Genomic DNA, 24,581 nt, shown 5'->3' on the forward strand with positions numbered 1-24,581 from the left:
GACGCAAAAGCCAGAGTCACTGTGCCCTCTGGCAGCCCTGTCACCACCCCCGGCCCCGCCCACCGTACCTTGGATGGAGATGAGCACCTGGAGAAGGCTGGATTTGCTCGTCCACCTCTCTGTCCCCTAAAACACACACACAGTGCCATCGATCAACTCTGTCCCAGACACTTGTCCAGACTGGCCTCCCCCAGTCCTGACCAGGTGCCGGCACCGGACCCACCTTTCCAATCCAGGTGCCCAGGAGGCTGACGCACACCTTCCCATTGTCATACAGGTTGGGGTTCAGACGGCCACTGCACTGGGAGAGGTAGCAGAAGTGGGGGGGCACGGCTGGGTAGATGTTGGGGAGCTGGATGTCAAACAGGTAGAGGCCGTCCTCGTAGGGGGTGCGAGTGGGGCCCTTGATCAGGGCCGAGAAGAGGTCCTAGAGGAGGGAGGGAGGGAAGGCTGAGGTTGGCGGCGGGCTTCCACACGGGGCAGCTGGATGTGATCTTTTCCAGGGCGCTGTGCGGCTCCAGCAGGAGCAGCCCCCTGGGACTCCAGACACTGCCCACAACAGAGAAGCTAAACGCAAACATCTCTGTGCAGACCTGCTTGGCATCTTTTAACTCCCGGCACAAAAAGAATTTTCCAAGCCAGTTTGTATCCTACCAGGTTTTTTCCTTATAAATCATTACTTGTAAGTTGCAGTCCTCAAAACAGCCCCCCACCCCCAGTGAAGCAAGCAACAATTACAACCCATCAGAAGATGAAAGAACATTCCAGGATGGCAAGGCTGCACTTGCTTTTAGGGAACTAGAAGGATCAGAGGAACTGAAGTCGGGGAAAATGCTGGGAGACCACTAGAAACTCAGGCTGTAAGTCATCGAGGAGACTCTCCACAGACACCAGAGATCCACACTGACTGTCGGGGTTGGGGGGACCATCGCCAGGGCAACGTGCCGGGTGAGCAACGAGCTGAGAGCCGGCTAGGGCCCAGGACGAGCTGGTGACGGAATCCTCGCGTGTGCTTGGGACTGGAGCCACTCTGTGGGCCTCAAGATAACACACGATTTCCCTTTCCCTCGGAGTGAGATTTGGGTAGAAAGCGAACAGAAGAGTTCTTCCACCAGCAGAGCTGAGATGGGCTGGAATTTTCAAAAGGAATTTTACTAAAACCCAAGGAAAACTAAAAGCATCATCAAGAACCTCGAGCAGCCCTGACCACGCACGTGCTCCTGGCCCTGCCCTGGGGTTTCTGGCCACCTGCAGGCCCATTTCAACAGTGCCTCTCTTTTTTTTTTTTTTTTTTTTTTTTTTTTTTTTTTTTGCGGTACGCGCGGGCCTCTCACTGTTGTGGCCTCTCCCGTTGCGGAGCACAGGCTCCGGACACGCAGGCTCCGAGGCCATGGCTCACGGGCCCAGCCACTCTGCGGCATGTGGGATCTTCCCGGACCGGGGCACGAACCCGTGTCCCCTGCACTGGCAGGCAGACTCTCAACCACTGCGCCACCAGGGAAGCCCAACAGTGCCTCTCTTTGTGGTCCCTTTCCTTTGGCCCCTTCCTCCAGGCCTGGGCTGGAGCTGAGGCCTCACTCGGACCCAAATTCAGTGTCTCACATGGTGCCTGGCACACAGCAAGGCCCAGTGAAGGTCTGCTGAACAATAAGGTGGCAGATGGACCACGCTCGCTCATTCCTGGAACAAACAAGGAGGCGCTCACACGCCTCCACCAGCATGACTCAAAACACAGGGCCCAGGTCACAGAGAAGTGGCAAATGGAGTGCGACGTGGCCACGGGAGGCTATACTGTCCTGTAGCTAAAAAGCAATGACCTACATCAGCAGGTCTCAAAAATTACCCTGTTGACTGAAAAAAAAACAAGGTATAGATGATGCGTATGATGATGTGCTATTCGTGTAGAAGAAATCCTACAAGATAGGCTGGTTTATGGCGAGGCACGAACACGTAAACACAGAAGTAGATCACCAAGGAGACCCATGAAACTCCTGAAGTCATGGCCCCTGGGGGCAGGGTGAGGATTGGTCAAAGGCAACTATGACTTTTTCTAAAATGTTCTAATTTTTCAAAAAACAAGAGAAGAGTCAGGTGATCATTACAATCTTAAGCTAACTTTTAAAAGGACGACCATCTGGTCTAGACGCACGCGTGGGACTCTTGCCAGCCGTGCGGCTCCCCCGGCGGAGCCTGTCCTGCCCCGTAGGGAGTCGCCGAGGCTGCAGCCTCTCGGGCGCCCGGCGGTCCCCAGGCCTGGCCCGCACCCGGCTACTTGCCATTCTGTCCTCGAAGGTCTTGACCATGATGCCGTCGGGCAGCGAGGTGGCCAGCAGGGCCATCTCCTTCCGCACCGTGCTGAAGAACTTCTTGGCTTCTGGAGGCTGGAACTCAATTTTCTTAAAAGAGTGATTTGCTAGAGGGGGAAAGAGCGTGGTCAGTTCCTCAGGGCGAGGCCTGGGAACTCCACCTGGAGGTGCGGCGGCCGCTGGGAGCGCTCCCCCGACAGGTGGATGAACCCACATGCTCCCTGCCCTCCTCTTCTGGCATGGGGACTGATGCCCAGGCCAGGGAAACGGCTCCCCCGCCCTGGGCGGCAGCCAGGGGCCAGCCACCTGGCCTCCAGATCTGGAACACACACGGGGCGAACTCACAGGGCGCGAACTCCAGCACCGAGAAGACCTCGCCCTTGGCGCTGGTGAAGGTGACCCCGGGCTTGCCGCCGCACTGCTGGCAGAGCACCGGGGTCTCGCTGGGCCACTCGGCCTTCACAGGCGACTGCCCCTCGGGCTTGTCCTCCTTGCGCTCAGTGTCTGGCACCGCCTCCATCTTCTCCTCCTCTGCGATGGCCACGTTGTCCAGGGTCTTCTTGAGGTTTTCCTGCAGCTTCTTGATGTCGTCCAGAAACTTCTTCTCCCGCGTCGGCTTCTCCGGCTCCGCCGTGGGGGAGGTGGGCGAGCCCGTCAGAAGCTGCTCCACGGTCATGTTCTTGAGGCTCTCCAGGATCTTGATGGCCTCTTTCAACTCCCGGAAGCTCTTCGGGGGCCCATCCTTGCCCGCCTTCTCCATCAGCCCAGCCACAGGGGTGGCCATGGCCACGGCTCCCTGGATGGCGGCCGTGGCAGCCTCCTCGCTGATCACCACTCCCTTGTCCTCCTCGGGGGCCGCTGGCTGCTCGGTGGCTGGGATGGGGGGCTCCTCTATCTTGGGGTGCTCGTCCTCCACCAGCCCATTGTCCGTCTCCCAGCTGTCACTGTCATCCTCCCACTCATCCGAGGACGCCCCACTGGTGCTGCCTTCCACCGAGTCATAGTCTGACTCCTCGATCTCAGACTCGATGTTGTACAGGTGCTGGTGGGGGAGATGGGGCGCGGGCCATTCAGGGGCGCTCTGCCAGGACCCCAACCCTCAGAGCTGATGGCGCCCTGAGGCCTCGGCAGCCACGCCACCCTTCCTCCCTTTCCTGCTCTGGCCTCCGCAGCTGGGCCTCTGTGCTTGGTGGGCCCTAGGCCCCTGAGAGGCACCTCCGCTGCCCCAGCCCCACCCCCGGGCCCAAGGCCCAGCCAAGGCCTGTTCCAGCCTCCTGGCCGCTGAGTGCACTTGGTCAGCGCGGCCGTGTCACAGCCTGTTCCCGCCCCTGGAATGGCCTCCTGGACGAGGGGTGAGCCCCTTCCCCACCCCACGTTGGTGCCAGGAGAGGGGAGCTGGGGTGTGAGCATCAGCTCAAACAAGGGAGCGAAGAAACAGCGTCAAAAACAGCCCTGCCGCTCAGAACCCATCTGCTTTCTCTCCCTGATCTGTGAAAGTTTTCCTAGAAGTGTTGGTGTGAAGGCTCTGTTTCTTAAAGGAAGCAACCTGTGTTTTCTTACCACAGTGGACGGGGATCCAGGCAGATCTGGGAGGTCTGAGAAAATCTACACACGACTGGCAATCCAGCTGTAGGCTGCCTCTCTGCTTTCCCGACTCTCTCACCCCGGGGCTCTGGGTGTAACACTGCCTTTCCTTTCCCTGAGACCTTCCTCCCCCAAAGCAGACTCCCTGGCCAGGAAGATCTGAGCTCCCGGCCCGGCTGCCACGGTCTGGAGCCGCGAGGCGGGCTCTGCAGGGGCTCACCTGGGGCAGGATGATGGTCTTTGAGTTATCAGCCCATACCACCTCCACCTTGCTGCTGACGTCCACGCGGGCGACCTGGCCGACCGACGGCTGCAGGGCAAATGGGACAGGGTCAAAGGTGCAGCTCCCCAAGGGTGAGGGCAGGGGCAAGGCCATGAGAACAGAAGGGATGTGGGCACCAGCCAGAGACCACCGTGAGTACCTCGAGCACGGGACCCTTTGGTTGAAACACCCCCAATGCTCACTGTCCACTGAGCCCCCCACTCACTCCCTTCCTGCTCACAGCACCCTGGTCTCTCCGGGCTTCCAGCCTCGGGACTCTCGTCCCCACTCTTCCTCTGCCTGGAATCTGCCCAACCCCACCCCGTGTCCCCACTTGGGCTCCAGGGCGCAGCTCAGACGCCACCTCCCCAGGCCTCTCCTGTGCTCCTGTAGCGCCTGACACCACGCTCGTGGCGCGGAGGACAGGAATGGGCTTCTCTAATAGGCCCAGGGAGCAGCTGTGTGAACGAGGCCTGAGCCCGGCAGGCAGGTGAGTCCTCGTGCAGGTGCTCGGACTGAGCGGCCCCACTGCCGGCAGCCGCTCTCCTGGGGAAGGCGCTTGGGGTGGACACGCAGCCCAAAGGACTTGCAGGTCTTGGCTCCTGGTGCCACCTGGTGGCACCATCATGTACTGCAGCTGACGCACAGGCCAGGGCGCACGTACCTCATCCTCCCTGTGAGGCCCTCCGTCCTCAGTGTTGCCAATTCGGATAACAATATCGGTCGTGCGGAACCGAAAGTCAGGGTGATCGGCAATGTCGTAGACGCTCACATCTTCCTCCTCTCCAATCAGCTGGGAAAGGATGGGTGGTCGTGAGCCCAGGGGCCCTACATCCAGCCCACCAGAGCCCACCCTGAAGGAAACGTGGGGGCAGCACACGCTCACCTCCACGTCGTCCCCACTCGGCCGCAGCTTGAACCACTTCACCATGCAGGTGCGGCCCACGTGGTCCCCAGACTGCACCACGCCGTAGACAGCAGGGTCCGGACAGCTCTGGACTGGGGACCCAGCGGGGAGGGGGGGCGCATGACTAGCTAAGGCACCCTGGTGGTGCCACCTGCCACCCACCCACCCACCCACTGCACGTCAACCACAACGGGGCCCAGAACCCACTGCTTCCCTGGCTCGGTCAGTGCAGGCCAGAAAGGCTCCCCGAGTCTTCAGAAGAGTGAGCCACCATCCAAGGGGAGTGTCCTTGATGCCCAGACCTCTCGCCCCTTCTTCCCAAGCCCCACCCGGCGCTACCTCGCTTGTCCACCACGAAGTCTCCAGGGCAGAACTCATTGTTGTCCAGGTGGTGCACAGGGAAGAGGTCGTTGGAGCGGACGTTGCACTCCACGGAGCCGTCCTGCCACATCACGTCTGCTGAGGTCATCGTGGTCACCACCTCCACCGCCACCCTGCAGGGCAGGACCAGTGAGGAAAGGGCAGCTACGCTCTCTACCCACCGCCCCACCTCGCGGGCTTGGTAACCTGAAACCCTGAGAATCAGGCAGCAGGGAAGAAACAAGTCTCCCCACCAGCCATCTCCTCCGGGAAGGGGCCCCCGTCCCGCCCTCTCCCACTCCCAGATCCCTCCTTCCCACCCGGCCAAGCCCAGGCACCCAGGTCATCTCGGCTGGGCGCCCCTGAGCCTTCGTGGGGCCTGCAGACCACGAGCGCGCCCACGAGCACGCGAGCCTGGGTGTGCATGCGTGTGGGGGCGGGGCGGGGGCAGGACACCCGGCCGGGAAAGGGAGGCACCCCTGAGCTCACCTGTCCCCCGGCTTGAAGTCCCGACTGATCTTATTCTTCTTCCTCTTGTGTTTCCGCTTTAAGTTCTTGATGGACAAGGGGATGCTCTTCTTGCGACCTGCGCCGCTGCCGCTCTGGGAGGAGGTGGTGGAGCTGGCGGAGGAGGTCACCGAGCTGCTGTCGTCTGTGTCGTCGGCGGCCTCGTCATCGGCGTCCTGCTCGGCCGAGTGCAGCCGGTCGTCCCCGCCCTCCTTCAGCAGGAAGGGGGGCAGCTGCTCGCCCCCCTCGTGGGCCTCTTCGGGGCCCTCGTCCTGCATCTCCACGGGGCTGGCAGACCCATCGGGCGTCTCCTCGGGGCTGGCGGACCCTGCTTCGCTCTTGGCTTTGGCCGCCCCCTTCTTGCCTGTGTCCTCCACGGAATGGTCCCTGGAGCACCGAGAGTCCGGGGAGCAGGACATGATCCTCACAACCTGCTTCTTCAGGAGGCGCTTCACCTGCGGGGAAGGAACGGGGAGGGCGGGCGCTGTGGAGAGCCGGCTGACGCGGCCGGACCCCAGGCAGCTCGGTCTGAGGGGTGACAGCTGTACACACCTAACTGGCCTGCAAGGGTCACCAGGGCTGCCCCCCAAGGCCTAAAGCACAGACCTTCCTGCTGTGGAAATGGCTCCAGGCCAGTTCCTCAAGCGCCCGCCAAGCCCCAAGCCCGAGGACATACCTTCTTGGCCACAGAGCCCTCCCCCTGGGCGCAGTGTTTTTCTGGACATTCACAGGCAATCCTGGCCGGCTCTACCTTGGCTGGGAAGACATACAGACAGCGCTCCCCGAGCTGCCGCTGAGCATGGTCAAAGCATCCGAGACGCTTCACCCTGGGAGGGGAGGGAGGAGAGGCAGGGGCTGGGCCAGGGGTTTCTCAGCCCCGCGCACCCGTGCCCGCGGCCCAGAGACTTGCTTGGGGACCGCCCCTGGGGGCGCTGGAGCGGGTGGCGCACTGGAGCCGCTCACCTGCCTAGGTTTTCCTGGGTGATGACAGAGGGCGGGGGGCTGACGCTGTCCGTGCCCCCCGGACAGAAGCTCTTGGTAATCCACGTGACCTTCAGCTCCACAACCTGCACCTGGGGGTGGCGGGCGGGACAGGGCCACGGTCAGCAGGCTCTAATGCCCTCTCTTTAAGCAGCTGTCCGGAGCCCACCTGCCCCCAGAGCAGGAAGCAGGTCCTCATCACGGGGCAGCACCAAGTCTGGACACCCCCAGAACAGGCCCAGCCCAGGGGTCACTCACTGCGGCCTCCTCACCTCCAGTCAGGGCCCAGAGGACCTGCCACTCTCCACCCTCCCACCTTGCTCGGCCCGGGTTCCCTTGGTCCTCAGAGCAGCCCCGCCCCAGATGAGGCAGCGGGGGCGGGAGATCCAGGGCCTCCCCCCCCCCGTCCCGCCCCCACCCCTACCTCTTCGACCAACACGCGGAACTTGCTCTTCGTGCTGAGCACGGGCTTGACCCCTGACAGCCACTGGACACTGGAGAAGATCTTGGCAGGGCCAATGAGCACCTGGCCTGGGTAGAAGCCGTAGGAATCATCAAAGAAGAGACCCTGCAGGATTGGGGGCCAGAGAAAAGTCCCCGTGAGCACTGCCTCCTCAGGGGAGGGCGCTCTCCATACCCGCACCCCCTGCTCTGTGCCTGGCTCCCGCTGGCCCCGCGCCTCCGGCTCCACAGCCCCTAAGGCTCCGGAGCAGCACCTCCCAGACCTCAGGTGCATACAAGTCGCCAGGGATCTTACTGAAATGCACGTCCGCCCCATTCTGCTTCCAAGCCCTCAGGCCACAACAGTGCTGCTGGTGCAGGGGAGGCACTGTAAGGACTGAAGCTCCAGAGGACAGGGGTCCCCAAACCTGCTTAATCACACACACTCCCCTAGTATTCTTACTGACAAACTGTGTCATGTACTACTGTTCTAAGATGTCAATTGCAGTAAAATACTGCATGCGCGCTAAGAAAACAGGAGATTTAAAGAGGATGAGATACAAAGTTAACAAAATGCAAAGAAAGGTCCTACTGCTTTCCGCCCACACCCAAACTTCTATACCTTCGGATGCACACCGCCCCTTTTCTAGGAAAGCAACGGCGCAGAAGCAGTGGTTAGCCTGGGCCAGCTCCAAGCTCTCTGCTGAGAAGTCCCTCCTGCACAGCCCAGGGGCTGAGGAACATGAGATGAGGGGCCCCCCACCCCCCAGGATCCTTGGGTGGAGCCAACGTACAGAGTCGCTGACGTGCGGGCAGACATCGTAGAGCTTGGCACCATCCTCTGTGTTCATGGAGCACCTGCAACAGGGCACAGGGGCTTGGTTGGCACCCGACACAGTGCCTGAGTCTTAGGGGAGGCGAGGCAGCCAGGACCCCTTGTGGTGCCGGTCAGGATCTAAAGGGCTTGTCCAGAGGTGTCAATACGTCCGCCCCCCCCAAAATAGGCAATTCATCCTCCGCCCACACCTCAGCCCCTGCACTGGTACAAGGAACTCTCCTAAAACAAACAAGACTCTACCCCCAGATCTGAGCGTTCACCACCATTAAGGTGCCTAAAATGAAGCATCAGCTCCTCTCGCGTGTCCTGAACGATCATGCAGCTCTCCCGAAGCCACCGCGCAGCCTAGACCAGAAACTGAGCCAGAGAACCAGGCCGGGCTGACAAGACCAGCCCAGGGTCAGGTCCTGAGACTCGGGGCCCCGAAAGCCTGCAGGCCCTGGCACGGCCCTCGAGGAAGTGAGACAACAGCCCCTGCCCCCCTTCCCGGGCTGCCCCCCTTCGCGGGCCGCCCCACCGGACGGGCTCCTCCGCGGGGAGGTCAACAGCCCCTGCCCCCCTTCCCGGGCCGCCCCGCCGGACGGGCTCCTCCCGGACGGGCTCCTCCGCGGGGAGATCCGCACCTGGCGCCGTTGGACAGCTTGAGGATGATCTGGTTCTTCAGGTCGTAGACCTTCCCCAGCCAGCAGTCATAGGCGATGTAGTCCCCATACATGAAGGGCTGCAGATCAGGGGGACAGGGCCGTGAGAGGTGGCCGATGACACTGGTGTCCAGGGCACCAGTTCCTCTTGGCCGCACAGACAGGTCCGACCTAATAGCTGCTGCAGCAGGCTTTCCCCCGAGAGTCCAGCTGCACCCCAGCTCCCCTCCCACGCAGAGGCAGAAGCTTGACGGCGTCCCAGGGACACAGGACACGTAAGTGAGAGCGGGCTGGGGAGGGTGGTTATACAGACGAATAAGTAAAGTGATTTAAGCAAATAAATAACTCAACTGAGGATATCGAGAGCCAAGTCTCTCACTACTGGGGACGGCACTCACTGATACAGGAACAGGGAGGGCAAGAGAGGAGGGACCTGAGGAGCTGGACTGGGGCTGGAAGGATCAAGACGAACCCACACATCTTACACACACAGAACAGGCACGGACGTATTTAGACGTGTGTGTGTGTCTACCTATGTACACATACATGTATTCCCCCGTGTTGCCCTGAATAGGGCCTAGCAGCGGTTAGCACAGCGTGCATCAGACCTTGGCTTTTGAAATACCATTTTCTGAAAGGAACCAGGGCTCCCTGAAGAAACAGCTGACTCTAGGCTGGATGAGAAAAAATACAAGATGGAAAGAAAGTGTTTAAAAAAAAATGGTGGGGATATGTCAAAAGGACACACATGTCAGCTTGAAGGGGATCCGACTGGCCAAACGTGGGATCATTCAAGCAACAAAACAAATAATGACAGTAATAGGTTATCACCAACTGAATAAAACAGGAATCTCTGCATCCATACTGATGTAAAAAATGAATAAATAAATGGGACAGAAAGTACAGCTCTTCCATACAGCAGATGCCAAACTGATAAAAACAAGTAGGCAACGATGGAGTCATAAAATCCCCATTTAGCAGCCACCGGAGCGCTGGCCGATTCAGCTGGGAATTGTTAATGGAAGCTAAGGCTGATGTACGGGGGTTTGAGAAGTACCGGGTTATTGACACAATCCCGGAATATCTCCCCACAAAGCTGATACAATCGCTTCCAACGGGGTGAATGCTGACTTTACGGTGGGGAGGCATGGCAGAGCCCCAGACGACTGGGGAGCAAACGGAATGTCCCCACCCTGCGGCCGCGGGACGTTCCGGGCCAGCGAAGAGCTCAGCGGCACTTCCGTGGCAGTTGTGCCAAGAACGCAGGGCCCCAGGCTGGTCACGGGCACTGTCAGATGGCCCCACGCTCAGGGTCACCCGGGATAAGGAAGACAAAGCAAGAGTGGGGAACCTCTCCAGACTGGGGGAGATCAAAGAGCTGACAATTCTTGTGTGTGCTCCTGATGGAATCCTGGGTCAGAGGGGAAAAAGGAGATTGTTGGGACAACTGAATGAGGTCTGTGGATTGGACAGTATTGGGTCAAGGTCCTTGCTTGGGGCTTTGAATGGTGGTTAAACAGCAGAGTGTTTCTGTTTTGGGGAAATACACATTGTAGTACTTAGGGGTCATATAGCATCATACCTGTAGTTTGCTTTCAAACGTTTCAGAAAAGGGGAGGGGAGAGAGAGAGGGAGAGAAGGCAGTGGGGGCAGTGAGAAAGAGAGAGCGACAGAGGAGTACAGAGAGGCGGGGAAGGCGGGAGGAAAGGCGCCGGAGCTAATGCAGCGAAGCGTCGCCAGCTAAGGAGCCCGGATGTTGCAGGGGATAAAGGTACCTACAACTTTTCAGTAAGTTTGAGATCATTAAAAAAGTAAGCTGAAAAGAAATTTGTTCCAAAAAAAAGCATTAGAGGAGAAGGGAAACCAGCAGTCTGCTGGAGACGTAAAGCTGTGTCCTGACCTCGCGTCTCAATGGCTGACTCACAAGAAGCATGGTCAGGCTGCAGGGAGCGAGCTGACTGCTGGGCTTGGCCGCCCGGCCTGGGAAGGTGCCACGGAGAGAACCAGAGCCCCGAGAGGGGAGGTCAGCAGGGGTGGCAGGCGGGGCGGGCTCACCCAGATGTGCTGCAGGTCCTTGCTGTTGACGGGGTAGACGATGCAGTTGGTGCCAATGAGCTTCACGGCGCAGTCGATGTTCACGTCGATCACCGTGCCACACTGGCTGTCCTGCGGGGGAGAAGGCATCCAGGTGCCGGCAGGCGCCCCGCGGGGCCACCCGGCAGACCCGGCCAGGACATGTCCCAGGCCACCCCCGCCCCCAACCCTGCCCCACCAAGTGGGACGCGGGACTCACAGTGGAGCGCATGTGCCGGACCACATCCCGGGGCACCACGGAGCGGTCCTCTAGTTTCAACTGGAACAGAGAGCACAGGTGTCAGAGCACGGCCCCCAAAATCACCTACAGGATACAGTCTCCTCCCTACCTCTTAGTGAAGCGTAGCATACGTATAGCTAAGCGCACAAACCCTAAGCCCAGAGCTCGGCTTTGCCAAACCCCACGCGCCCCTCCAACAGCACCTGGATCAGCGGACAGCACGCCAGGTGCGACCTCCCGCACCAAAGGCAAACACCGTGCTCACCAGCGGTAACTCTGGTCACGCTGAAAAGTGGCTACATGACAAACCACGTAAGGCCTCATTGTAAATGAAAGATTTAACAGCCCATTCTGCAGAGAGCCAAACATTTTGCTGTGAGTGGAATCCTTTTTCCAGCTTCTGCCTGCCCTGCACCCCTGCTGCCGAGTGCTGAGCAGGGTGGGTTGCAGGAGGAGTGTGACACTGGGCCGAGGGTCACCCTGAAGCCGCTATCAGCCTCACCACCTTCTAATCTGGGCCATCCTGCCCCGCCAGTCACAGCCTGCTCGTTATCGACTGCCCCGCAGAGGACTGCAAGCTGCTGAGTAACCGACTCTGGACTCTCGGGACGCCGGCTTCTGGAGCCTGGCCAACCGCGCAGCAAGCACTGACCCATCCCTCCATGACAAAGCCCCTCCCCCTGCCGGGCACCGGATGCCCCACAGCAGCCCAGGCGGGAGACGCTTCTCCACTGGGCCAGTGCACCTTCCTTGCTGGCTCCCCAAACCTGGGGCCGCTCCCCTGCGGTTCTTCACTGAGTCCTGGGAACCGGCGCATCTCTGTGTGGCTGCCCACCTCCCTGGCTCAGGCACCTCCAAGACCCCAAACTAGGGGGATGGAAGAGCTGCTCCCTCAGACACCCAACCGAACACTCAAGGTGACTCCACCGCAGAACGTGGGGCCTGGAACGGCGACCTCACGGGAGGAGAACTGAGAAGGGAGACACGCGCTTAAGGGCACCGAAATCCTGGCAACGACTAAAGCAAACCCTGCTATTAGTGGGATGTGACTTTAAAAAAAAGTAAAGGGGAAGCAATGGGCCCGCCATCAACAGGTGACAGAGATGCTCCTCCAGGGACACAAGCCCGTGTTCCAGATGAGAGGGAGCCCCGGAGTTAAGCACACCGGACACTCACCTGCGCTGGCGCTGCAGCCTTGCAAAGCAGCCTCGCGAAGCGCTCGTGTAGAAGGTGGGATGAGTGGCTCAGAGGATTAACGAGGCAGTGAAAGCACAGACGGCCACCAGGCGCCTGGCCCACAGTAAGGGCTCAGCCAACGCTAAGTGCTGTGATCACTCCACCTGCCTCCGCTGCCCCCTAGGCGCAGGCTGAAGACCCTGAGCTCAGGATCCAAGATCCCAGGAGGCTGCAAGGGGCCACGTGGAGCTCTGCTAAGGGTGTGCTGGGATGACAGTGCCATTTTTCTAATTCAAAGAACCTCCCATCCTGTAACCCTCTGGGCCCAAATCCCTGGGTGGGACAGGTATTTTCAGTGCTGTCCCACCCTATCTCAAACCTCTGCTCTCATTTTAGACTTCCAAAAGCCACAACTGCAGGTCTTTCCAAGTTGCCATGGAAACCAGAAGTTGCAGTGAGGGGAAATCCACTGGGAGATGGACAGTGCTGCATGGGGCGGGAGGTGACGCCATGCTTGGGGCAGCTGCGGCTGCGGGCACAGGCTGCCTCGCGGGCTCAGGGACCCTGAGGAGAGACCCAAGTTGAGTCTGCACATCATCCCAACCTCGGCGTCTGTGTCAGTCCCCGAGAGAGCTGCCAGGAAAGGAAGGGAGTGGCCCAAGTGCAGACCCTAAATCAGCACAGTCTTTGATGGGACACAGCCCAGCCTCGCTGCCCCCAAGGGGGTCCGGGAAACTGAGGCCCCTGCTCTGAGGCCGAAGCAGGAACAACACAGCCAGTGAAAGCTGTCACGGCAGGGACAGGGGTGGGTTTTCTCCCTCCTCCCTCTGTAGAACCTCTGCGAGGCTGTGGGGCAGGCAGGTCCCCGAGTTCCCGGGAGGGGGCCTGGTGAGCCAGCGTGTCCCCGGATGTGGCTCTCCTGACTTGCGCTTGGCCTCTTGCCCGAGCCTGACTCCCTTCCACCCTGAAGCTGGGTCTCCAGGCTCTTCTGATCTCGCGTGACAATGACAATGACAGTGTAGAGCAGAGCGGTGTGGCAGGGAGGACGGAGGGGTGCAGGGGCCACTATTCTGGCTACATTCTTTTTTTTTCTTTTAATTTATTAATTAATTTGTTTTGGCTGCGTTGGGTCTTCGTTGCTGCACACGGACTTTCTCTAGTCGCGGCGAGCGGGGGCTACTCTTCATTGCGATGCACGGGCTTCTCATTGCGGTGGCTTCTCTTGTTGCGGAGCATGGGCTCTAGGCACGTGGGCTCAGTAGTTGCGGCTCGCGGGCTCTAGAGCGCAGGCTCAGTAGTTGTGGCGCATGGGCTTAGTTGCTCCACGGCATGTGGGATTTTCCCGGACAGGGATAGAACCCGTGTCCCCTGCATTGGCAGGCGGATTCTTAACCACTGCGCCACCAGGCAAGTTCCTCTGGCTACATTTCTTTTCCTTGGGAATTCCAGAAAATGAGAACAAGACGCCTGGGAGGGCAAGGATGACTTGCAAGCCTCTTCATGCTCTTTCACAAGCTTCCCTCCCAGGTGCCCATGTCCCACCACACTGGGCACTGCTCCTTTCACATCCGCCAGCCGCTCCAGCTGAGCATCTCCCACACGACAGCGCTTACCCACGTCCTCCTCGCCTCTCCCTGTTCCAGACACATGCTCCCTGCATCTCGAAGGCTTTCAGAACCCCTGCTCTGGAAGCCTCTCCTCACAGCGACAGCACAGCTGGTGTGTATTACACTCCATGCAGTTTTCTAGCACTTCACGTGTTTTAACCGGAGAAATCCTCAACTCCACGAAATAAGCATACTGTCATTGTCTTTACAGATAAGTAAACTGAGACAAAGAGAAAATAAGTCACGTGTTCATGGTCACACGGCTCCTAAGTGGTGCCGCTGGGACTTCAACTCAGGCAGTCTAGCTCGAGTCCATTCGCTTAACCACAGAAAAAGCTCCTCCTCCCCAGAGCAGCAGAGATAGGGACAGAGTAAAACACATTTCTGGCAGGTCCACACCCTCTGAAAGACAGCAATTCTTCTCCTGGTTATAAAAGCAACAACTGCTCTATTCACTTCTGGGGCACATGGCAGGCGGCTGCGGTGGCCTCTGCCTGCGGATCAGGGCCCTGAGCGTCCGCCGAGGCCGCCAGGTGGGAGACACCACCGGGTCTCAGCAGCCCGCCCGCCTCTGCTCCTCCCACCCTTGAGAGATCAGGCACCCAGACCACAGGCACCAGACACTGGAGGCTAACACCAGAGGGCGCTGTGCCTGCTCCAGGAAAACGCCAGATTGTAAAGTGAAACTAAGTCATGAAACGGAGCCACGTTTTTTGCTAGGCGCACCCTGGACGCAGTTTTTTAAAAACTGTTACCAGCGTGGGATCTGAGGTGGAAGGTGGATAGATTTTAACTGTCATTATTGGTTCTAGAATTCTGAACAACCTCTGAGGTGGTGAACTGTTGTTTAACATTTCTTGAGGGAGAGCTGTAGCTATCAGAGGTTTCTGAATAACAAAAAAAAGCAAGACAAGAAAGGTAACACACCAAAATGTTAAAGTGTCTGAGTGAAGAGGGGCTACAGGTGGTTTTAAAAACGAACATCGGGCTTCCCTGGTGGCACAGTGGTTGGGAGTCCGCCTGCCGATGCAGGGGACACGGGTTCATGCCCCGGTCCGGGAAGATCCCACATGCCACGGAGCGGCTGGGCCCGTGAGCCATGGCCGCTGAGCCTGCGCGTCCGGAGCCTGTGCTCCGCAGCGGGAGAGGCCACAACAGTGAGAGGCCCATGTACCGCAAAAAAAAAAAAACAAAACGAACATGCATTACTTTGGAGACTTTTAACATGTTTTTAAATTGACGTATAGTTGATTTACAATATTGTGTTAGTTTCAAGTGTACAGCACAGCGATTTGTTTTTGTGGGTTCTTTGCAGATTATATTCCGTTACAGGTTATTACAAGAGATTGGGTATAACTCCCTGTGCTTGGACACTTTTGTGACATGTCTGTGGGACGTGCCTGGTGGAATCCGAGAACCCACATCCTTCGCTTCCACTGCCTCCTCTGGAAACAGGAGTAGCAAACAACACACCTGCCCCGCATAGCGAGGATTCCCGCACCTGCTCTGGAGGAAGAGAGCCAGGCTTCAGGGAGGACAGGCACTGGTGAGATAAGTCCCGCTCTGACTCAGCCTCCATTCTAGTGCAGCAGAGAGACAGACAGACAGACAGGCACACAGACAGAGGTCAGGTGGTGCTATGTGCCATACAGAAAACCAAGGCACTACCCAGGGCGTGTGGGGGACAGGCTGGAAACGGGAGGGGAGCAAGTTATTTATTTTGAGAGGGTGACCAGGAAAGGCCGCTCCAAGGTGACATGTGACCAGAGATCTGAGTGTATTAAGGGAGTGAGCTTTCCAAGCAGACAGAAGAGCCGCCCTGACTGGATGTTCGACGCCCAGCAGAGGCCAGCAGGGCTGCGACAGAGCAGCAAGGAACAGGAGGCGAGGCCAGGCGTCTCGGGCCTCAGAGAAAAAGCACCAGGGAAGGACCTGAGAGTCCGTCCTGAGTGACGGGAGCTCCTGCAGGTCTCTGAGCCGGGGAGGGGGGGTCACGTTAAAAGCGTCATCTGGCTGTTGAGCAGGGCAGGGTGACCAGGTAGCCCAGTGGTTCTCAACTGGGGGCAACTCTGCCCCCCAGAGGACATCTGTAATGTCTGGAGACACGCTTGGCTGTCACAGCTGGGGGGTGGGTGGGTGGGTGGGTGGGGGCCGGTTCCTGGTGGTTAGAGGCCAGGGACACTGTTAAACATCCAACAGTGCTCAGGACAGCCCCCCACGGCAGAGACTGATCCGGCCCAGAGCATCAGCAGTGCTGAGGCTGAGGAGCCCTGAGGCTGTTCCCAGGAGAGCCTGGTGGTGCTGAGACCAGAGGAGGGGGAAGGGATCACTCTCCAGACCCTTTCTGAAGTTTGAGCTAAGGAGGTGCTCCAAGTGGGAAAGCAATTCAGTGGCCAAGCGAGGAGGGGGGACACTGCTGGGGGAAGGCAACATGGCACGGGGGCTGAGCACTTCCGTCCCACCCCCATTTGAGCTCCAAGGAGCTCTGCCCTGGCCAGGAGGCCCACTCTCTGCCCCTTGCCCCCCGGGCTGCCCGAGGCGCACACTGCTTCCCTGAGCTGCAGCTCTGACGCCGAGCACTGACGGCACAGCAGGAATGACGAGCTGGTCCCGCAGCTCCTGGTCTTAGACCCTCATTCCCAACACTGCTCTCCACTGAACCTAATGCGCCACATAAAAATGTTCCAAGGACAGAAAAAGGCAAACTGAGGCTGATCAACCGGTTCAAAGTACAAGGAAGCTGAAACAAGAAGTTACTTTAAAGTGGATTTGAACGTCACATCCTGTAAGACTGGGTGGCCCTAAGGGCTGGCCTGCTCAGTGGGGGCTGAGCACCCACCTTAGGAAAAAAGCAGGCTTCACACCTGGTCCCTAAGATCAGTATCCACTAACAGGGCTCCCAGCGTGAGGGGGGAAGAGGCAGGAAGTCCAACAATGGGCAAAGGAGGGCCATTAAAGGGGCCGAGCGTCTGCGTCAAGGCTGGAAGCCACCCGCCCGCCACTGCCATCTCCTGTCAAACTCCGGCAAGGCCAAAACACAGGGGAGGAGAGGCGGGTGTCCTTGGGACCCACAGCGAGAAAGCCGCACAGTCCTCCCTGGGGGACTGACAATGGGCGTACCAGCACCCACAGCCTCGGGTCGCAGGACGAGCTGGCTGCCAGTCCCACACCGTGCCCCTGGGAAGTGAGTGGGCGATGGGGGATGGCTTGCTGTGGCCCCCGGTTTGGGCAGTGTTTAGTGGCCTGAGCCAGGCCCTTCCTGGGGAGGGAGAGGAAAGAGGAGTGCCAGGGCCAGCAGACACTCGGGAGATGAGGCTGTTTACCTAGGCCAGGACTCAAAGAACGGATTCCTGAAAGGAATGTAATGAGGTGAGGCCAGTGCTGGAAATTTCTAAAGGCCTGCTACTTCCCAAGGGGTAAAAAGAATCTGAGAAACACCATGCCTCCCACCTCTCATACAGCTAGAGCTGGGACAGTGGTCAATGTGGGGTGGGGTGGGGTGGGGAGACTTCAGCGCCTCCTAACCAGCCCCTCTCACTCCCTCAGCCGGGGTCGCAGATGCTGAAGGAGGCCCCAGTCCCGCGGCCCCTGGGTCGGCTTGGCTGCAAGCACCCCAGCTCACTGCGGTGGCCACCCAGCTGCACTCCAAGCCAGGATGGAATGGGGGACATGCCAGTCACTGGCTGAGAAGCCCAGCTCAGTCTAGGGGGTGAGAATAGAGGAAGCCATTCAATAGGAACTTTGCTAATCCTAGGACTGAGGTCATGGAAATTTTTTTTAGTGCTTCCTATAGATTCAAGGCTAGAGAAGAATACAAATGTAAAATAAGGAATGTACACAGTCTTTAAGGAATTTAGAAGGATCTGGCACAGAGATGGGTGGGGAAAGGGGAAGGGCAGGCCCAGGGATATTAACTCCCTCCCTCCGACGCAAATACAATTTGGAGGCCAGAGAAGCTAAGATGCCAGATTGGGAAGTTTATCCCACAGTGCAGAATTCTGAAAAAGCCTTGGAAATCCTAGAATGGAATGCTCCCTAGAGCAGTGTTTTTCCTTCTTTCTTTTTTTTTTCTTTTTGCCGTGCCAGTCGGCCAGAGGGATCCCAGTTCCCCGACCAGGGATTGAACCCAGGCCCTCGGCAGTGAAACTGCAGAATCCCAACCACTGGACCATCACGGAATTCCCAAGCAGCGTTTTTCAAACTGAGGGCTGTGACCCATTAGCGGGTTATGAGATCAATTTAGTGGGTCGTGGCCAACACTGGGTGTATCACACACAGGAAGGCTAGGTACCGTTTTTTTAATTTATTTTATTTTTGGTTGCATTGGGTCTTCGTTGTTGGGTCTTCGTTGCTGCACACAGGCTTTCTCCCGTTGCGGCAGGCTACTCTTCGTTGCGGCGCGTGGGCTTCTTACTGCGGTGGTTTCTCTTGTTGCAGAGCTCGGGCTCTAGGTGCGCAGGCTTCAATAGTTGTGGCACGTGGACTTCAGTAGTTGTGGCTCGCAGGCTCTAGAGCGCAGGCTCAGTAGTCGTGGCACACGGGCTTAGTTGCTCTGCGGCATGTGGGATCTTCGAGACCAGGGCTCGAACCCGTGTCCCCTGCATTGGCAGGCGGGTTCCCAACCACTGCGCCAGCAGTGAAGCCCCGAGGTACTGTTCTGAGAACATTTTTCCAGGTGCGTATATAACATACATGTGTCCTGGGTCACGATGTATATAATATGTTCTACGGCGGGTCACTTTCAAGAAGTCTGAGGGCCCCACCCTGCCTACCTGCTCTGCTGGCTCCCTCTGGCTAGGGTTTCAGCCAGTTACAAGCGGAGCGAGACCTCTCTTCTCGTCAGAAGCTGGTCTAGATCTAGCCCAAAACAAGAAAACAATCAAAAACCCTAGGATCTAAACGTTCACACACAGATACCGTGGGAGTGGGGAACTTTTAACTCTTTCTGACATTACCTAAAACGTCAGTAAGTTGGCCTTCAGAAGAGTGAACCTGGGAGTGGCAGGAAATGGTACTAACTGTGGGTTGGAGCTGGGCTCCTCTTCCAGCTTCCAGTTCTGAATGGATTTGGGGATATGACTGGCCAGTGAGTCTAGCGAATGCCAGTGTAATGACTTTCTCAGAGCAGTTGACCATCATGTGACTGAGTCCCTAAAAATCCAGCCATCAGCAAACTGCCCACCTGAGGATCGAAGGTTTTACCAGCAAACACCAATGGCCAGAGGGCCTCACATGCCGGGGGGGAGGAGGAGAGCTGGAAATGGCTGGGCAGTGGAAGAAAAGACAAACGCCGGTGCCCCTAACTGGAAAATTCTGTCAATCACGTGCTTCAGAAACCATTCAACAGAAGCTCTGCTAAAACCAAAGACTGGGGTCAATCAATTCAATAGTTCTTTAGTGTTTTCCATAGATTCAGAATGAGACAAGAATACAAACACATAGGTACGTGTCCTGGCTTTACAGAACTTACATTTAGATGGGGGAGACAAAATGAAAATACCTGAAAACATTTATACAAGTAAATACACTGCCAAGCTGGGTAGAGACACAAAGATTCCTGCTTCCAAATGGCAGGTGGGGGAAGGCGGGAAGGGCCAGGCTGCAAAGGAAATGTGCATCAGAGACACAGGCAAGGGATGCCACCCCCCGCCCCCTGCAGATGACAACTGGCCAGGCCTCTGTACTCTCAACCCCCAGGGGTAGCCCTGTCTCCAGGGGCCCCTCTCTCTGACGGCACACCACAGTCCCGAAGCCTGTCATCAGGGCCGGCAATGCAGCATGACTGCATCCCTGCTTGGAAACTGCAGCTGCGGCTTGCCAGCTTGCTGAAATGGTCCAGAGGCACAGCCTGCCCAAGGGGACAGAGAAAGGGGACTGAGTCCAACCGCCTGCTCAGTGAGGGGGAAGGGCCAGGGAGCTGTGCCTGGCGCCAGGCCAGCTGGAGCCCAGGCAGCAGAGCTGGGTCGCTGCAGATGCTGCAGTGTTTGGGGGGCAGCACATGCGTTCCAGTGGCAAGAGCTGGCGTGGAGAAAGAACCCAGCACTACACCCAGTGTCTTGGCCCTGGGCTTATCAACCTGGCTCTAAAAAGGACAAAACAGCCCAGGACTCCCGGATGAGAAAGGAGGGTACAGACAGGCAGCTTTAGACTGAGAAGGCCTCCCTCCTCAAGAGGCACGACTAAAAGGTAGAAAGTAAACAGCATGACGTCCTGTCTCTTCTCGTTGCCGGGCTGCCGGGCATCCATCCCCGGGAGTAAGCAGAGAGCAAGCCCACGGTCCAGGTGCAGACAGAGCCCAACACTGCCTTCCAGACCCCCACCCTAAGCCCCACGTGTCTGATAGCAGGTGAGTTCACAGAACAATGACCCAGGCTGGTAATCCCACGAATAGACCTTTATGGAGCCCGCACTGTGCAGGGAAAAGCCCCACGTGGAGGTACTGCTCTGGTAGCTCTCGTGCCACAGAGGAGGCTGGAGGCTCGGAGAGGTAAGTGACCTGCCCCAGGCCACCTGGCGCCGGGATTCCAGAGCCCTGGATCTGCTAGTGTCCTTCCTCATCTGGCGGGCGTGACCCTCTGCACGGCCCTTTCTACTCCAGGGCATCGTCCTGGATCTTGCTGAAAATGCAGACTCCCAGGCCCAGCCCAGCTGCCTTAGAATCCACAGGTCAACAAGGTCTCCAGGTGACCCACGTGCACATCACCTCGTCCTCACGTAACAGTGGCTCTTAACAGAGGGGCATCAAGATGGAAGGAGGGCCCCATCCCAGGCTCACTGCCCACAGTCCCCAGGATGGTATTCTGAAAACAGGCATTCTGAAAAAGTTCCTAAAGGGATTTTGATACATATCTCCAAATCCTGGTTACTCTGACTGGCATTTTAAAGGCAGTAAGGGAGGAGGAGAAATAGCTAAAAGGGACTATATCTGAGTCCAGTGGGGCAGGTCAAGCCCACTCTCAACTATAAGGGACCCCATGAGGAAGAAACACAGCCTCCTGAACCCACACCAACCTCTGCTTGTTCCTCAAACACCTGTGGTTACTATTTCAAGGCATGAAATGGATCCCCATCCTAGGGTACAGGGTATCACTCAGGCACCAACTGGCCTGGCAACTCTGGCACAGACCAAATGGCTCCTGGGGGCCGCTATTACCTCTTGGTTTGACCGTTAAGTCCTAAAAACCTGACTGACCATGAAAAAGCAGAATCCCTGAGGCTGGGAGGACGCACCCCTCCATTCCTGCAGGCACAGTGAGACGAGGCTGCAGCTGGCCATACAGCCCAACAGCCAGGTCCTGCAGAGGCCACGGTGCTGCCACTCCCCAGCTGCATGCGCTAAGTCCTGTCACCTCCCTGGGCATCATCTGGCATGGGCAGCCCTGGGCTGGACAAGCTCTGGGCCCTTCCAGCTCCAGAGCTCATCCCCTGCAACGTCTCCAGAAGCCCTGGAGTCTACCTGCCCAGCACCTGTCCCTGCAGAGGGGCCACGTGGGTATTCCATTTGCAAAGTGAATCCCCACAGACCCCCAAGGGGGGCGGCTGAAAGGAAAAGATGGCGCTGGTGCACACGGCCTGAGAAGGCCCCGGGACAGGAGCACCAGGGCAAAGCCTGGACGAGGTCCCTGACAGTTTCTCTCCCCAGGAACTTAGAGCTCAGCTGGAGAAAACAAGTACACAAAATAACATCTACAAAGACAGAAACAAGATGCAAAAATTAACGTACAGGGCTCCTCTGGTGGCGCGGTGGTTAAGAATCTGCCTGTCAATGCAAGGGACACGGGTTCGAGCCCCGGCCCGGGAAGATTCCACATGCCTCGGAGCAACTAAGCCCGTGCGCCACAACTACTGAGCCCACGTGCCACAACTACTGAAGCCTGCGCGCCTAGAGCCCGTGCTCTGCAACAAGAGAAGCCACCGCAATGAGAAGCCCGCACACTGCAACCAAGAGTAGGCCCTGCTCGCCGCAACCAGAGAAAGCCCGCGCAAGCGACGAAGACCCAATGCAGCCAAATATAAAAACAAATAAATAAATAAATTTATTTTTAAAAAATTAACGTACAGGTGCCTCTTGAGCTAGATGTCATTACTAAAAAGTCTTTTACAAATTGAAAGGATTTTAGAATCGGGGAGCTATTTCAGGAAAACCCACAGCAAATCTTATAGTATGCAAATTACCACCTTCTTATATGGTCAAAATTCTCCTCCCCTCTTAATGACTGCAGACACACCCACCTCAGCGATGAGCAGATACAGCCAAGAGAGAACCAGAGCGCGTGGGAGAGGGTGCGCTCAGCTGGATGGCGGGGTGGCACTAAGGTGCCTGCCTGGAGGAGGTGCGATCGGAGGAGGTGGTACTGCACGGGCCAGGGGGCCAGCAGGAGGTGCTCTCAGGCCCCGGTAAGCCTGGAGGGAGGGAGGGAGGGAAGGGTAAGGAGTGTCCGAGCGCCTCACAGACTTCATCTGGGCCTCACAGCCCCCTCAGGAGGAGGGTCCTGGAAACGATGTGCCGGGAGTGGGCACAGGGCTGGCACGCACCAAGTGAGCCTCTCCCCAGTCCGCCTCCTGGCACCAGGCCAGCCCCGCTGCCCCACGGCACCCCTGAGCCGTCTGGGGAGAGGGGGTGATCAGTGAACAGACACCAGCACGCAAGACCCTGGCCTGATTCTCTTTTCTGTACGATTAAGCATGAAACTTCATTCCTTCCTTCCTTCCTTCCTCCGGGCTCCTCTAGGTCCGACATAGAAGGACTTCTCAGGCAGAATTCATATTATCACAAATCTGAAGGAGGACACACTTCCTGAAAGTAAGAGATCAAAATGTATTTGAACTATTGGACGCCCACCTCTAGACACCAAGCCCTGAAATCAGCAACTGCAAGGTAGCGTTTTGGCCGACACACACCACTATGTTTGGTCTTGAAGGGCAACTGATGGAAACCACCCGATGGCCCCATAAAGACAGAGTGGAGGAGTCTAGATATAACTCATCAGTGTGGAAACAGCAAAAGATTATGAAGAAGAACGGAGGCAGCCTCGACAGGCCCCTTGGGAGGAGGACTAGACTTTACTGCAACTATCAGAACCCTCAGAACTCTTTCAAAAATACACATTCCTGGGCTTCCCTGGTGGTGCAGTGGCTGAGAGGCCGCCTGCCGATGCAGGGGACACGGGTTCGTGCCCCGGTCCGGGAAGATCCCACATGCCGCGGAGCGGCTGGGCCCGTGAGCCATGGCCGCTGAGCCTGCGCGTCCAGAGCCTGTGCTCCGCAACGGGAGAGGCCACAACAGTGAGAGGCCCGCGTACCGCCAAAAAACAAAACACATTCCTGATTTTTTTTTTTTAACCCCAAACCTACTGAACGAATCTCTGGGTGAAGCCAGGAATCTATCTCTTAACATTCGCTGGGCGAGTCAGATAACCAGCCTGGTTAAAATAGCTCTGCTTCAACCAGTATGCTTCCCTTTCTTCTAAAACAAAATAGGACTACTAGGGACATTTGTGTTTTTTGTTGTTTTTTCTTTGTTTTAATTTTATTTATTCATTTTTGGCTGCTTTGGGTCTTCATTGCTGCACGCAGGCTTTCTCTAGTTGCGGAGAGCGGGGACTGCTCTTCGTTGCGGTGTGCGGGCTTCTCATTGCTGTGGCTTCTCTTGTTGCGGAGCACGGGCTCTAGGTGCGTGGGCTTCAGTAGCTGCGGCATGTGGGCTCTAGAGCGCAGGCCCAGTAGTTGTGGCGCACGGGCTTAGTTGCTCCGCGGCATGTGGGACCTTCCCGGACCCGGGCTCAAACCCGTGTCCCCTGCATTGGCAGGCGGATTCTTAACCACTGCGCCACCAGGGAAGCCTCGGGACATTTGTTTTTAATTTTTAAAAAATTTAAAGATAAAAATCTGGGGATCAAGATGCAAAAAAGCAAGGTGGATTAAAATAATGAACAAAGTGAGGTTCAGCTCATACCCGGCCCTCAGTATCCCTGACACACTCCTCCTGCGGTTCAGCCCTTGAACAGACACACAGGCACCAGGTCCCCTAAACGATGTGGCCCCAACTCTGACCTCTGCTCAGGTGGTCCAGACCCTGGTCTAGGTCAGCTTCCAGACAGACACCAAGAACAAAGCCCCAGACCCTGCTGACCAAGAGCCCTGTGACCTGACCCAGGCCAGCTGCTGCCTAGGTGGCAAAGAGCAGAACCTGCCAGTACACATCCCCGGACACCTGGGGGACACGGTTTTCCCACCATAAAGACTTCCAGGCAGGAAGGCAGCTCCTAGGCCCATGCTGCGGCCACAAGAAACGTGATTTTTAGAGCTGGGTTACTGGACGGGACGGAGCTGGAGCATCAGATGTGGCTCTTCTCTCCTGTAAGAACTCCGAGTCTGAGAAAGAACTGCCCTGGCAGGAAGGCGAGTCACTGCCTGATGCACAGCCTCCAAGACGACCACGAGGACCTCGGCTCACAGACGCTCCCGCTCCCTGTTCTTCACCTTCCTCTCTTCACACCCACAGAAAACTGACAGCATCTTCAAAACGATGTCACCTCTGGTCAGCAGAGAGCTGGGGACTCATTCCCGCAGTGGCTCATGACGCCGAGCCTTATCTCCACCCAGAACGTCTGCGGCTCCCGCGGTCCACGCTCCCAAACTGAGAATCAGCTGCTAA

General features: G+C 57.6%; 1 protein-coding gene across 3 annotated transcripts in view; it reads right to left on the minus strand.

The window, feature by feature from the left end:
• UBE2O (ubiquitin conjugating enzyme E2 O) overlaps positions 1-24,581 on the minus strand; it is a 56,523-nt gene that overhangs the window by 2,312 nt on the left and 29,630 nt on the right. Inside the window, exons 1-17 of one of the 3 annotated variants that reach the window (XM_059998333.1) lie at positions 11,407-11,524; positions 11,121-11,180; positions 10,883-10,993; positions 8,810-8,907; positions 8,143-8,206; positions 7,332-7,475; positions 6,890-6,999; positions 6,603-6,753; positions 5,909-6,381; positions 5,399-5,553; positions 5,039-5,151; positions 4,817-4,945; positions 4,111-4,200; positions 2,652-3,348; positions 2,277-2,413; positions 224-427; positions 69-126 (exon numbers count right to left, since the gene is read on the minus strand). In XM_059998333.1, coding sequence (XP_059854316.1) covers positions 69-126; positions 224-427; positions 2,277-2,413; positions 2,652-3,348; positions 4,111-4,200; positions 4,817-4,945; positions 5,039-5,151; positions 5,399-5,553; positions 5,909-6,381; positions 6,603-6,753; positions 6,890-6,999; positions 7,332-7,475; positions 8,143-8,206; positions 8,810-8,907; positions 10,883-10,993; positions 11,121-11,132 — 2,746 coding nt within the window. In that variant the 5' untranslated portion in view covers positions 11,133-11,180; positions 11,407-11,524. Of the gene's footprint in view, positions 1-68; positions 127-223; positions 428-2,276; positions 2,414-2,651; positions 3,349-4,110; positions 4,201-4,816; positions 4,946-5,038; positions 5,152-5,398; positions 5,554-5,908; positions 6,382-6,602; positions 6,754-6,889; positions 7,000-7,331; positions 7,476-8,142; positions 8,207-8,809; positions 8,908-10,882; positions 10,994-11,120; positions 11,181-11,406; positions 11,525-24,581 lie in introns of those variants that run through there. The other 2 variants (XM_059998332.1, XM_059998331.1) reach the window with 2 other exon arrangements.

This window comes from Delphinus delphis, chromosome 19 (assembly GCF_949987515.2).
Source record: "Delphinus delphis chromosome 19, mDelDel1.2, whole genome shotgun sequence".
Classification (NCBI taxonomy): domain Eukaryota; kingdom Metazoa; phylum Chordata; class Mammalia; order Artiodactyla; family Delphinidae; genus Delphinus; species Delphinus delphis.